The sequence below is a fragment of the Sebastes fasciatus genome, chromosome 10 (genome assembly GCF_043250625.1).
Source record: "Sebastes fasciatus isolate fSebFas1 chromosome 10, fSebFas1.pri, whole genome shotgun sequence".
Classification (NCBI taxonomy): Eukaryota; Metazoa; Chordata; class Actinopteri; order Perciformes; family Sebastidae; genus Sebastes; species Sebastes fasciatus.
This window is the reverse complement of record NC_133804.1, coordinates 16,077,789-16,091,001: the sequence shown is the minus strand read 5'-3', so window position 1 is coordinate 16,091,001 and position 13,213 is coordinate 16,077,789. Positions and strand designations below refer to the sequence as shown.

General features: G+C 41.9%; 1 protein-coding gene across 2 annotated transcripts in view; it reads left to right on the top strand.

Moving 5' to 3' along the window:
- The first annotated feature begins 838 nt into the window (after positions 1–838).
- fgf13a (fibroblast growth factor 13a) overlaps positions 839–13,213 on the top strand; it is a 127,184-nt gene continuing 114,809 nt past the window's right edge. Inside the window, exons 1-2 of one of the 2 annotated variants that reach the window (XM_074648489.1) lie at positions 839–1,448; positions 1,659–1,827. In XM_074648489.1, coding sequence (XP_074504590.1) covers positions 1,779–1,827 — 49 coding nt within the window. In that variant the 5' untranslated portion in view covers positions 839–1,448; positions 1,659–1,778. The remainder of the gene's footprint in view (positions 1,449–1,658; positions 1,828–13,213) is intronic. The other variant, XM_074648491.1, reaches the window with a different exon arrangement.

Below are 13,213 nucleotides of genomic sequence, written 5' to 3'. Positions count from 1 at the left end.
CACAGCAGGCACAACTTTATTGCGGAGTGACACCAAGTGGAATGAATATATATCTTGTCACACAGCCCCAATCATGTCTTTTTCAAAGCCTGCAGTGAAGAGAAAGGTTGGTGACGAGCACAGACAATTTCAGGAAAAGTGGGAGACGCAATAGAGGCCATGTTCAGAAGAACCGTTCATGTTCTTCAATGTTCCATTAATGTTCAGGACAGTTCATGTTCAGAAGAACCCATTCAAGTTAAAGAACTGTTAATAATGACGTTTGAGAAGATTGTTTTTTTTTTTAACAAAGCTTTTTTTGTGGAATACCTGATGCGGCCCAGCCTCACCCAGACTCTGCCTCCAGCGGCCCCCAGGTAAATTGAGTTTGAGACCACTGATGTACAATGTACAAACCTCACATGTGCAGATCAGGTCCCAGAATTAAAAAAATACTGCATGAAACTGTTACTGATGATACTTTAGACAGCTGATCAGCAGTAAAGTGATGTTTAAGAATGCATTATAGTTCAGTTAAAAAACGGCCTATGAGCGTAATTTAACAGGTTTTCTTTTGTATTAACAGTAAAGCACTGTTTCTATCAATAACAGGTTAATACTGTTGAAATCCTGCTGTAAATTAACAGCACTTGTTTACAGTGTGCACATGTATGTCAGGTGAAGCCCAGTCTCAAGGCGGTTTTGTTTTGTGATGATTAATTGCCTGTTAATTTGTATTAATGGCAATAAAGTAAAAAAAAAAAAAAAAGAAAAAAAAAAAAGAAACCCCCTCAGATCATACATACAATGAGGTAAATGCGTAAGCTGTATGTGAATGGGATGACGCAGAGCGCTGCAAAAAGGCAACTGATTGAGAGCAACAGCAAAGATGGTGATGTGCAGCATGCAGCAGCAGCAGCAGCTTTAATTCTCCACCACGTCGACAACACAACTCGCACACTGACTGCATTTACGGATGGTGGCTCGTTTCCATCCCAGCGGTGCTACACTTAAGTGAAGTAAAACAACAACAAATGTCCACGGTGTGAATTGGCGCTGTGTTGGAGCGCTCTCTCTCTCTCGTTGTGGATCCTGTTGATTCTTCTGCGCGTTGAAAGAGGAGCAGAGCAGAGAGGAGCTCGTCAGCCTCAGACAAGACAAACCTGCTCGCTCCAGACACCCTGGATGACATTTCTCCCCTTTGTTTGCACTATTGGACGGTTCAATGTTTTGACCTCTATTTTTTTTCTTCTTTTCAACGTTAATTGAAGAACCTCTGTGGGGAGAAAAAAAAAAAAACCTGCGCGTCTTTTCTCAGCTTTTCGCTCCTTCTCCTTCTCCTTCTCCTTTGTCACAGCAGACAGAGCAGGTCGTGATTTTTTTGTACATGCAACATAACGGGATTCATGGTGGGAGCGTTTCCTTTCATCAATGTGCATTGATGTAGCAGAAAACGTGGAGGAGATAAGGTAAGACCACTGGGAAAGAGATGCACACTTTATGAGGATGATGCTGATTCTTGGTGTTTATTTGGAACCATATGGAGGCTCTTTTATCATCACTAGTTGGATGTTTACACTGATGCTTCTCGGGTATAGCTCCCACGGTCCATTGTCTCGTTATGTGCGGCTGTTATTGACATTTCTGATGAATATTCCCCTCTCTCTCTCCATCCACAGAACCCTTATCTCAGCACCTGGAACCTGGGGTTAAGGATTTCATTGAGGACAGTCCACAATTAAGAATTGGGGCTTTCCATTCTTGTCTAAATCGGGAATTACACATCCAAACTGGGATCTATGAGCGGAAAAGTGGCGAAGCCTAAAGAAGACAAGGATGCTTCCAAGGGTAAGAGAGGCGAGCCTTAAACACTGCTTTACCCCCCTAAAATCACAGGTTTTAACGCGACCATGCAGCCATTCATTCATCCCCTATACATGGCGCTCCAAATCACCCCTTTGAGAGGTTACACTGGAGACAACAGCAGCCACTGGATGGATGGATGCTGAGCCGTGGATCCCAGCAGCAGCAGCACGGTGCATGTGGATGTTGCTGTTGGAGATCTAAAGCTGTATAGGCCTGTACATGCTGCACACGATGTGTTGCTTTGAGATGCACATGCGTTATACTTACACTGACTTGTCAAAAAGCAGACAATTAGGCAAAGAAGAGCCAATATGTTGCTGCCATTAAGCTATACGACTGATGTTTACAATAAAAGTAAACATCCTAACGTTGAAATGATGACAGTGATGTCCCATTGTGTCACTGTGGCACCCTGTTGAAATGTCCCTTTGTGTTTCAAACGCTCCGCATACAGATGCGCACATTATCTCATCACATCTGGACGAGCATGAAGCGCGCGGAGCCTGTTCCGTCTCGTAAAGCTTGCAGCTTTATGATTTATGGCGTGAAAAATCACCCCTCAGAGAGAGAGAGAGAGAGAGAGAGAGAGAGAGAGAGAGAGAGAGAGAGAGAGAGAGAGAGAGAGAGAGAGAGAGAGAGAGAGAGACAGAGAGAGAGAGAGAGAATAAAAGAAGTAAAGTGCCTAGGCATTGCCATGGACACGGAGGAGAGACAGGGTTGCCATAGAGAAACCTCTCCATCTATACAACAGGGATGTGCAGCACGACACTTTACGCACCGGCGCACACGTTACTGCACCTTTGTGTTGGCGCTCGTTTTTTTTATATTAAACCATCACAAAAACAACAAATGAACCACATGGTGGTTAACATTGACGCAGTTTTATTGCTTCAGTACATTATTTTTTTCAGATGCAACAATTTCGATTGTAGTTCCTTTGTCTTTTTTTAGCCCTTATATTGGAATTCATGACTTTCTATAAGCTAAAGATATATCTGTGGTCAGTGAATAAACAGGGTTTCCTGAGTGTAATATAATCACAACCTGCACTATACACTGTGGCAGCTTGCCCGCTGCAGCCTTCCTGTTTATTTACAGTACACTGGAGCAATTGAATTGGATCCCCTTGTCGTCAGGTTCCCGCTCTGTTTAAGGTGCTCACAACAAATCAATAAACCTAATTGGCTTATTTTGGCAGCACTGCTACAAGTGATGACGTGGGCCTGTTGATGTTACTATAAATGGTACATAGAGAGTACAGTGATGGAGGCACTGTAACCTACACCAAACTGTGTGTGGGAACTTTTACATTTTGTTTCATTTATAGGTCATGTGAGTTATTATCCTCCAGAATTATAGCAGCTCAGAGGCCAATTATTAACCTTCTGAAACCCACTTAGATCCGTTTTTGTCTTTTTTTTAGGGGAGTACAGGGCGTCTTTATGGGGAGATGGCAGGTCAACAGTAGATGTCAGATAGAAGTGGTGTGCATCACCTGAAAGCTGGGAACCTGAAGATTAATTTGAGATGCAGCTCAGCAATGTGTCAAATTGTTCCAGTCATAAATCAGAAATAAATATGGATTCAATTAATTAATTATTTAAAAGAAATTGTAAAAGGGTTTAGAACATTATGATAGAAGTATTTGATGGTCATCCCCATGCTCTATTATGTCTCATAAGTTGTTGCAGCAATTTTTAAGTTGATACCATTTGTTACACAGATTTGGTGCTAAATTCAACAATTTTTACTACTCGAGAATTGATCAAAATAATCAATAATCCCTCCAAAATATCACATTAAGACACCAAGACCTTGAGGAACGCCATAGAAAAAGCCATGCTGTGATTGTGGTATGAAAAACTTTTGACATTTCAAGATTTTTGCCAGAATTGCATTTTTTGGCGATTGGATGGCGAGCACTTATGTTCTGGAAACTGCTCAGAAACCCCCTTATTGTCAATCTAACTATAGGAAAGCTACACCTAATCTGAATGCTCTAGGTTTCTAGTTTGTTGCTGTTAAGTTTCATGAGGCTGTGATTATCCTAGAGGTCACCACAGGTCATTTTATACAGAGAGGTCAAATTTAAAAAAATGGTCTCATTGCTACAACCTCTGAAAGACAGTAAAGTCAGTTGGGATTGCACGCGATCCCGTGGGTTTCAGAGGGTTAAATGGATAATGAACTATTGTGATACCCTACCATAGGCTACTATACCAAAGAGACTGTACTGCATAGTCCCACAGGGACATTTGTCTTGGGCTCCAGGCCACTGCATCACACAACATACCAAAGTCACAATGTACATACACGCATAAAACATGGATCATACATACCCTCATGTACACACTATGTATATAATACATTACATAATGGGCCTTAGTTTGATGTATAACCCTTTCATCAAACTTCCCAATTTTAGAGATGACAGCAATTATTTCGTCTCAACTGTCCTGATCATAAAAGACGTTTTTTTTACATTTATCTGCCCTGGGTCTGCAGAGCTAACAGCTAAATCTGGTACAGGGCATCCCTTCTCTTTGTATGTGATTCATGCTTTCTGTACGTGGTGCCCAACAAATGCATGTAACAAAACTAACTTACAAAGCTAAAACAAAACAAACAAAACACCAGTTACAGAATAGAGGCAGCCCGGCATGTTGTGCTGACAAAATATGCTCAAAAGAATTGATTTCAAGATTAACCTCCACGGCAACTTTCCCTCTCATCTCCCGCTGGAGACATGTGTGAGTGGCTGACTCATTTAAGCTCTAGGGCAACACCATCTCCAAAACTCTCAGATGAGATGAAAAAAAAAAGAAAGAAAACATCTTTCACCTTAACCAAGAAGACTCAACAAAGCGTGGTCTAGTTTGATAGATGAGCAGCAGAGAGCCAAAAGCTGGTGTGGATCTGCTGCGTTCCAAAAAAAACAAAACTGCAGTTCATTATCTGCATCACTGAGAGGGTCACTTGGTGCCAGCTGTCCTCCATCAGAGACTTGAATGGCACAAGAGCAGGGAATTGCACTGGGGGAAATCAGTACTGACCCTGCCAACGTTGGCAACCACCTGCCCCACAAATTATTTTAGGGAAACAGTCCATTAAAGCCGGAACCACCTGCCATCTCCACAGCGTTTTTTCTGCAAGCTGTTGGCCCACAGAAGCTTCGGACTGCCCTGCTTATTCAGAAGTAAAGTGAAACCCCACATTTCCTCTCATCTACTCTCATCATTATAGAGTCTCAGCTATCTATGCTAATTTACCAGGCTACTAAAGTGACATATGAAAGTATGTAATCATTATTACGTTAGTGTAGTGTCTACTTGCATATGAGGCTTTCAGTTACCCCATATCAAGCTCTCTGAACATCCAACTAAAGCTGATTCAAGTATTCAACATAATCCAGATCTTGGAAATTGAATGACAGGTTTGGAAAACGCAAAAGGTTATTTGACACAATAATTTAGAAAAAGATGATAGGGACAAGTACTCCAGCAGAATAGAGATCGAATAGATGGAAAGAGTTACTTCTCTCCAAATAAAATTATATTGAATTAATGTATTTTCACCAACCAGGTCTCAAAGGAAGGCTTTTTGCGTGTCATTTGTACGCTATGCAACAAGTAAGCATTGATGCATTAATGCATTGTGCATCGATTATGCAGCCATTTCCACTCTAATTGTTTGGCCTCATGGCATTAATGTAATCTAATCTAATAGTAACAACAAGTAAGGGATAATGTGCAGCGAGCCGGATATTGTTGTCAAATAACCCCAGACAGGGTCACAACAATGACCCCCTAGCTTCACATTATCCAACTTATTACATGACTACTTACTTAAGAAATCAATATCTTGACACAAAAATGGTCTGCCCGAGTCCGAGTTCAGAACTGCGTCCATAGCAACGGTCTGTTATACATAGCAACGGTCTGCTATAAAGAAATTACAGACTGTAGAACGCCATGGTTGACTAATCAGAATCAAGTATTCAATAAAGCTGTGTAATAAATCTACAGTAATGTCCGCAGTTAATAGCAGGATAGGATAGCATCAGTCTCACATTTTGCTTTGCTGAGGTGTGAATATTACACGTGTATGAAGGTGCAGTATCAGCATGGCGCAACAAAACCACTCACTTAGGTTTAGGCAACAATACCACTTAGTTAGGTTTAGGAAAAACGTCATGGTTGGGCTTTAGGTATGAGTATGTAAACTAAACAAAAATAAGTAAGTAAAGTAACATAAGTACGGAAAACATGTGACAAACGTATCGTACAAAACAAAACACTGGTCTCTAACACTGGTCTCCTGGTTAAAAGTCTGTGTTGAGTGTTTGTTGCATCCATCAACCTCACCCCCTGCGCGCCATAAGCGGCCTTTCTCGCTTTTTATTCTGTGTCACTAGCTCTGAGCATAGCATATTTACGCGGCTGCGTTTACATTGCAGTCAGTACAGACGACTAACGGGCTGATGGTGGTCCCAGTTGTATTCATATATAAAAAAAGTGCCATTTAAAACTGTGCAGCTCAAGACAAAATCACTTTTTGTCCCTTCAGTTCAGTTTTGTGACAGTGATCAGTTCTCTCCTCTGTGACTCTGTCAGAAAAGCTATCCTGTAGCAGCACATGTGAAAACAGAAAGTATGCAGAGACAGACAGACAGAGAGAGAGAGAGCGACAGGGTGGGGTAGAAGGGGAAGTGGTGTGTAGCGGAGCTCCAATATCAACACCAGTGAATCACGTTGTGTTCGTTGCCCCCTGTCCTTGTGAAGCTAAGCTGTGCAGACAAAGTGATGTGTCGAATCCTGACGTGCAGACACTCTCCGCTTTACAACTTTCCAGAGCCTGAAAACTCTGCTAGACAAACATCAACAGAGCTGCAGTGATGCATTGTGCATCGATTATGCAGACATTTCCACTCTAACTGTTTGGCCTCATGGCATTAATACACTCTAATCTAATAGTCACCATCATGTTCAGTTTAAGAAAGCCATCATGTTTAGTTTTATGATCACTTTTCTTGCAGATTCAGTTCATAAATGCCACATTCCCGTGAACAAATAACTTTGACTGCACTGCTCACTGTCACTCTCCTCACACTTCATCACAGAGCAGGGCATTGATAGACTCCACTCTTGGGCGTGAATGTCAGACAGTGGATTCATGTCCGCTTCAAATTGCCGGCCCGAGCCGAGCAGAAGGCATAAGTCTTGCATATTTGCAGGCCGATTAATTCAGCGCGAGGCCGGCCACAGAGCTGAATCAATAGATGCCCAGAGAGGAGCTCAGAGCTGCTTCATTAATCACAATGCAGGCAGCTCAATCCTCCACAACACTGACACCTGCTCTAATCTCATAAAACTAAAACCACACGCTGTCTACGGTGGCGTTAAAATCTTTTGATCTCAGAGAAACTCCTTTGAATAGCATGTGGTGATGGGAGATTTCGGCCACTGTTTAATTATGACATAATTTCATACGTAGTCAATATCGGCACTGTCTGCTTTAGTTGTCATCTCACTGAATGTTTGAAAGATATCTGCAGAAGTGGAAATACTACATGCACGACTACTTTGCTGGAATTCTAGTTAAGCAGAAGTAAAGTATTAAAATACATTGAAACTGTTTGCAAAGTAAAGTGGTGGCCGGCAGTCAATGTACACATCCCACAGTGCATACTTTGACAGGTTGCAGCGATACACACTTGTGCAGTCACATTGGTGTGTGTGAGCTCATCTGGTAGTGCAGAAGATTTTCATGCAGGGGGTCCTCAAATTCTAATCCCAGGGTTTGGAAAATTATTCTAAATAAATCTTGAACCCAGCAAGCTCATGGGATTTCCTGCTATTTGACAGGGTCAGCTTAAAAATGTTTTTTTCTCTAATATACTATTACAAAATTCAGTTCAAGCTTTTTTCATTTCTATCCTTCTTAGTGACTGTGCAATCCCAATAGTGGAGTTTTTTGGACTACCACGTGTCACTACGACTATTTTATCATGATATCCCAATGCAAAAGCTATGGGATCGATCAACTTGATCGATCAACTTGATCAAAACAGAACAAAGTAACTTCCATCGCTCAAACAGAGCATTTCAGACAGAGTGAAACGAGGTGCTGCAACACAGCCGGCATGTAAACATGTTATAGTAGAAACCCAAAATACAAGTATGCGCCTGAAAATGAGCGAGATAGGTCCTCTTTAAAGGCCCAGACACACCAAGCCGACATCAAAGCACTATCAGCAATGAAGGCCGACTGTTGCATCGTCTCATGTCGTCTTGCCCACTCACAAACTGCAAAGACTACAGCCGACAGCCAGTTAGCATGTACGTTCTGCGCCTGCTGGTGTGGAGAAATAACTCTCCACACCAGCAGGCGGTGGTAGTCTGTATTCGTCATTCAAAAAGGGAAACCAGAAGACCGAGGACTGCGGATATACAAGCCATTGTTATGATACGTCCACGAAACAAAGCGGTGTTTGCCGACCATTTTCACACCACTCTCACTCGCCACTTAGCTTCATGCCAGACGACCATGTTGTTGTAAAAATATCCATGTATTGCAATGATCAGAGCCTTCTGTGTGTGCCTGCTTGACTTTACTTGTTAGCTTGCTTTCCTCACTTCCGTTTCTCTTCTCATGCACTGATTTGTTTAAGCTGAACCACCAATCAATCAGTGATTTCTCTCACCGACGGCCTCTGCCGCAGACTCAACATGCTGAATCAGCCAAAAAACCTCCAACACGGGCAGACTAGAGGCGACGATGCAGGACACACCGCAAAAACTAGGCCAACAGATGCTCATGACGACCTCAAACTGTCCAGATGGCCTTGGTGTGTCAGGGCCTTAAAAAGTGGCATGTTATTTTTCTCTTTAGGTGTAGATCTGACTCAGTAGAAAGCTTTATATAAAAATCTTAAGTAAAAGCATGCAATTAAGAAAAATATAAATTTAATGTACTCAATTAAAAGTCAACTCTATATTGCCAGCAATATTTTCAACAGAACAAAAACAGTTTGTCAACACTGGGGTTTGTGAGGACATGTTCCTGTGGAAGTATTCGTGGTGTCAGGGTGGTGGAGTTGTTGCCTGTCAGATGCTTTCCTGGTACTGACGCAGATCCGGCCACATTGCCCAGAGGAAACTGGTTCGCCTCGCATCAGAGATCTGCCACTCTCCATCGCTGACTCGCACGCTGATCGCTGTTTGGGAATGTTGAGAGTCACTCTCTTCAATTTCTCTGTCAGTTTAGGTTCCTGAGTGACACAGGGTGCACTGTGACTGGTGCATTGGTTTCTGGTTCTCGGTCTGTCGTGTTCTCTCTGGATTTTGTACAATTTGTTTCTTTGAAAACAAAGTTCTTTTAAGTCAGCCAGCCGCATCATTGGAGTTGGTTGTGCCAAAGTTTGAAGTGGACAGTTAGTGATCAAATAGTGGTGAAATATATCTGCTAACATGTTCAGGCAACACACATTTTGCATCCTATTAATTTTTCTTGACTTTGAAGTGGATTCACGCTCTGTCTTACGTCATCACTGCCAGAAGTGTTCTGCCCTTAAAATCTCTAAATACCTGACTGTTCTGGTGCATTAGTCAGCCTGCTGCTAGTAATCCACAGAGCTGCATGTCTTCTGAGGTTAGTTGTCCCCTCATAACCTCCTGGGACATAATTACCTCTGGTTTTAATCTGCCGTGCCACAGAACCAGTGAAAACACGTCCCTGGTGTCACTGGTTCCCTGCATAGCGTTTTCTCTTCCTCAGTGTTGTCATCTTTTCTTGAAGTGGTAATACTCCTCTTGGTAGACATTAAGTTGCTCACGTCATCTGGTTTCCTCTCTAAATACTGTCACTCAGAGGGACTGAAGGGTTTTAATCCTCGTTAACAAAATGGCCATGAATGTTAAAACATCTGGCTCTGCGCTGACTCTCACTGCTTTTTCCGCAAATACACGGAAATACACAGACATATCAGCAGACGTGGTTCTGTGTTAGCGTAATCTCACAAACCAGCACTCTAAAAATGTGTTTTCAAGTGTGTATTAGTGACACTGTAGCTGTGAGGGACATTAATGCCATGCTAAAACTAGGGCTGGGCAATATGGCCAAAATCTGATATTGTGTACCAGTGTGAGTATTGTTCTCATTTAATCACATTTTCTGAGAAATATAGTTAGTACGTGCTTGTTGTTGTCAATTTAGACCGTGTAATTGTCAATATGATTTTATTACTATATGATTCCATTGAAAGATGATAAATTCTCAAAGTGAATTATCGCCCAGCCCCAGCCAAAACTCATGATATAAAAAATGCATGCACAAAACATAATTTTGAAATTATTGTATGCAATGTGTTTTCTTTCAACAATAAGTTTCATAGGTTTAGTGTTCAGCGTTGAAGTGGATTTTATTGCAGCCAGACTTGGCACTGTAATATAATAATTCTCTATCTACAGGTCACTGATGTTGAACATTGCTTTCATCTAAATAATGGTGCAGATCCCCGCTGACAAATAGGTGTGTGTGGCATTAACTACTACCTGTGGATTTTGGATTACTGCAATTTTACTTTCAGAAATGCACTCTATGCTACAGTACATAATCCCATCTAAAGATAATCCCCGTAATTGTGGTTATGTGTGTCAAACTGCCTCGATAACATAAATGATGTCTCTCCACATGGCCAGAACACTGAAATATTTCAGAGAGGAATGAATTTGGTTTTTAGTGCATATTAAAAACTATGTCACATACTGTAAGGCTTTACATCGACATCAGCGATATAGGACCTGCTAACCCTTTCCTATAAACGCTAATAGCTTAAAGCCAAATTGAGGTTAGCAGTCTTCATCTGGTGCAGTGACGAGGACGCAGAGGACATGACAGCTTTTCCATTGGATTATCTGCTACATTGAACAGAGATGACATCAGCAGAAAATGGTATCATTATCTGGTATGCCTCCACTGCTGCTCGGAAAACATGACGTCGTTGAGTTTCCTTTCTTACACTCATCGTATAGAGGAGGTGACAAATGGCAAACTGAATCAATTCCTCCCCAAACAATACCATTTCCAGGCATGTGACCAGGCGTCCAACTCTGAGTGCTAATGGGCTCACCGCAGATCAAATGCTTTTAGCCCATCTGAGATGAAGGAAAGAGCTCATCTGTTCAACTGAGCATGAAGCAGCACTGACTCATTTGTCTGTAAGCCTTCACACCACCCTGAGCTCACTTTCAGACTTGGTTCAGTATATGTGCCACATGCATTTCTACTGGAGCTGAATACCACAGATGTCTTCTTCACTTACAGTATCTCAAAGGCACTACTGAAGGTCTGAGCAGCTTCAAGTGGTTATTAATGTAACTGTTCTATAGATCAGGTTTGCTTCAGAATAGAATAATATGTTATGCAAAACATATTTCAAAAACATAGAAGTGAAACCCAAACTTATACTTAAGGCAAAGTTTTCATGCACAGTAACAGTATAAATACTACTAAAACAGACCATGTATGGCACTGCAGAGCGCTATTGGAGGTTTTGAGGGCACAAAGAGGTCAGAGAAGAAATTACAGTAAACCCAGGTCACGTAGAAGCCACGAGTTGTCGTCGTCGTCCAAAACCCGTTCGCATGAAAAGGCGCATGAATGTCACGATAATGCACAAGGCATTTAGCGTGCAATACGAACACCTTTCTTGCTTTTGGCATGTCATTTGTACGGCATGTAGTCTGTGTGGAGTCCAATGTAAACGCAGACACGTAAATATGTCACAAAGAGGCTGACGTAGAATAAAAAGCGAGAAAGACCGCTTATGGCGGGCTGGAGGGGAGGTCGATGGGTCCAACAAACACAGGACTTTCAACCAGGAAACCGGTGTTTAAGACCTGTGTTTTGTTTTGCAAATCACATTAGTGACGTATGTCATATGTATTTTAGCAACGTTTGTGACGTGATTTCCGAAGTATTTTACTGAGTTTACATACTTATTTAAGCCCAACCATGACAGTTTTCCTAATCCTAACCAAGTGGTTTTGTTGCCTGAACCTAAGTTAGTGTTTTTGTTGCCTCAACCAACAGCGGACGTTATCGTAGTTTTGTTGCATGGTGTGCAAATGACACGCGGCTAGGCTAAGGCTAAAATGCGTCTTCATGACACTATGAATGTCCGTGTAATGTCGTGCTAGTTATACGCCTTCCCATGATACCGGGTTGAATGTTGAGTTCTGGTCAGAGCGCCACCAGTGGAATACTTGTGAGCAAAGTCAAGGTCTCAAAATCATGTAGTGTGCAAAGGTTTTATGGCCTGCTGCTGGATTCACATATTTTAAATCAAGCTCAGGATTAATAGTAGCTCTGGACATGAACTAATTAAAGTTGGTGAAAATTATAAAGGGGATTAAGGCGAGGTAAGAAAGGGAGGCGATAAGGCTGGACCAGTGGTAATAAACAGGAGCTACAGGCTGGAACAGAGCAGGCCTGGGAGACAGAGTCTAACTGGCCAGTAGTCATGCTGATGGGAAGGGCAAATGATTGCCTCTGGTATGAGCAGAATGCAGATTAGTGATTGGCAGGTTGAGCGAGGCTGTAGTCTCTGTAGTGATGATTCTCAAGGAAGACACCAGAACAGCAAACAACCATCTCGTCTGCACGCATGCAGAGAATAGTTAACAGGATTACCTGCTTCTTGCTCTTCCCCAATCCTGCAGCTCATTTCACAAGCAAGTTACAAACAGAGCCTCACATCAGCGTTCCACCTCAGCAGGTTTCACTGCATGAGAAGAAACATCAGTGTGGAAATCAAAGCTGACCTGAAAAGTATTTAAAAGAGGCTGGTAATGGCTTTTTGAAGACTGATGCATTGTTCGTTGTAACCTATGGCGCCAAGTGTCAAAAACACCCAACTGTGCTTCTTAAAAACCCTGGAAACTGTTTGCTAACACACAGACTTGTGTGTGAGTGAAGTGTGTGGCAGCAAGAACAAAAAGGCAGCCTGCAGTTGAAGTTAATGATATCTACGCTGAGGACCGGGTTTAAATATATAATTGTTTTGCATTTATCTAAACAACATTGTGCCGTGTAGTTATCTGAAAACTGCATTTGAATTTGGTTTTGCATATAATATTTATCATTGAATCCGTTAAAGGAAAGCTGTGATGCAAACTTAAAGCAGAGCTACTCAGTTGTCAGACATATTTTCTATAAACTGGAAAAGCTTAGACTTATTATCAGCACTTCTGGACACATGCAATTTAGCAATTGTTGACACCTATTGTTTCATTGCAGCCCCCACCTGTAAATTACATCCATATGCAGCTATTTTGTTTTAGAAATAAGGTTTTGTGGGAATGGAAAT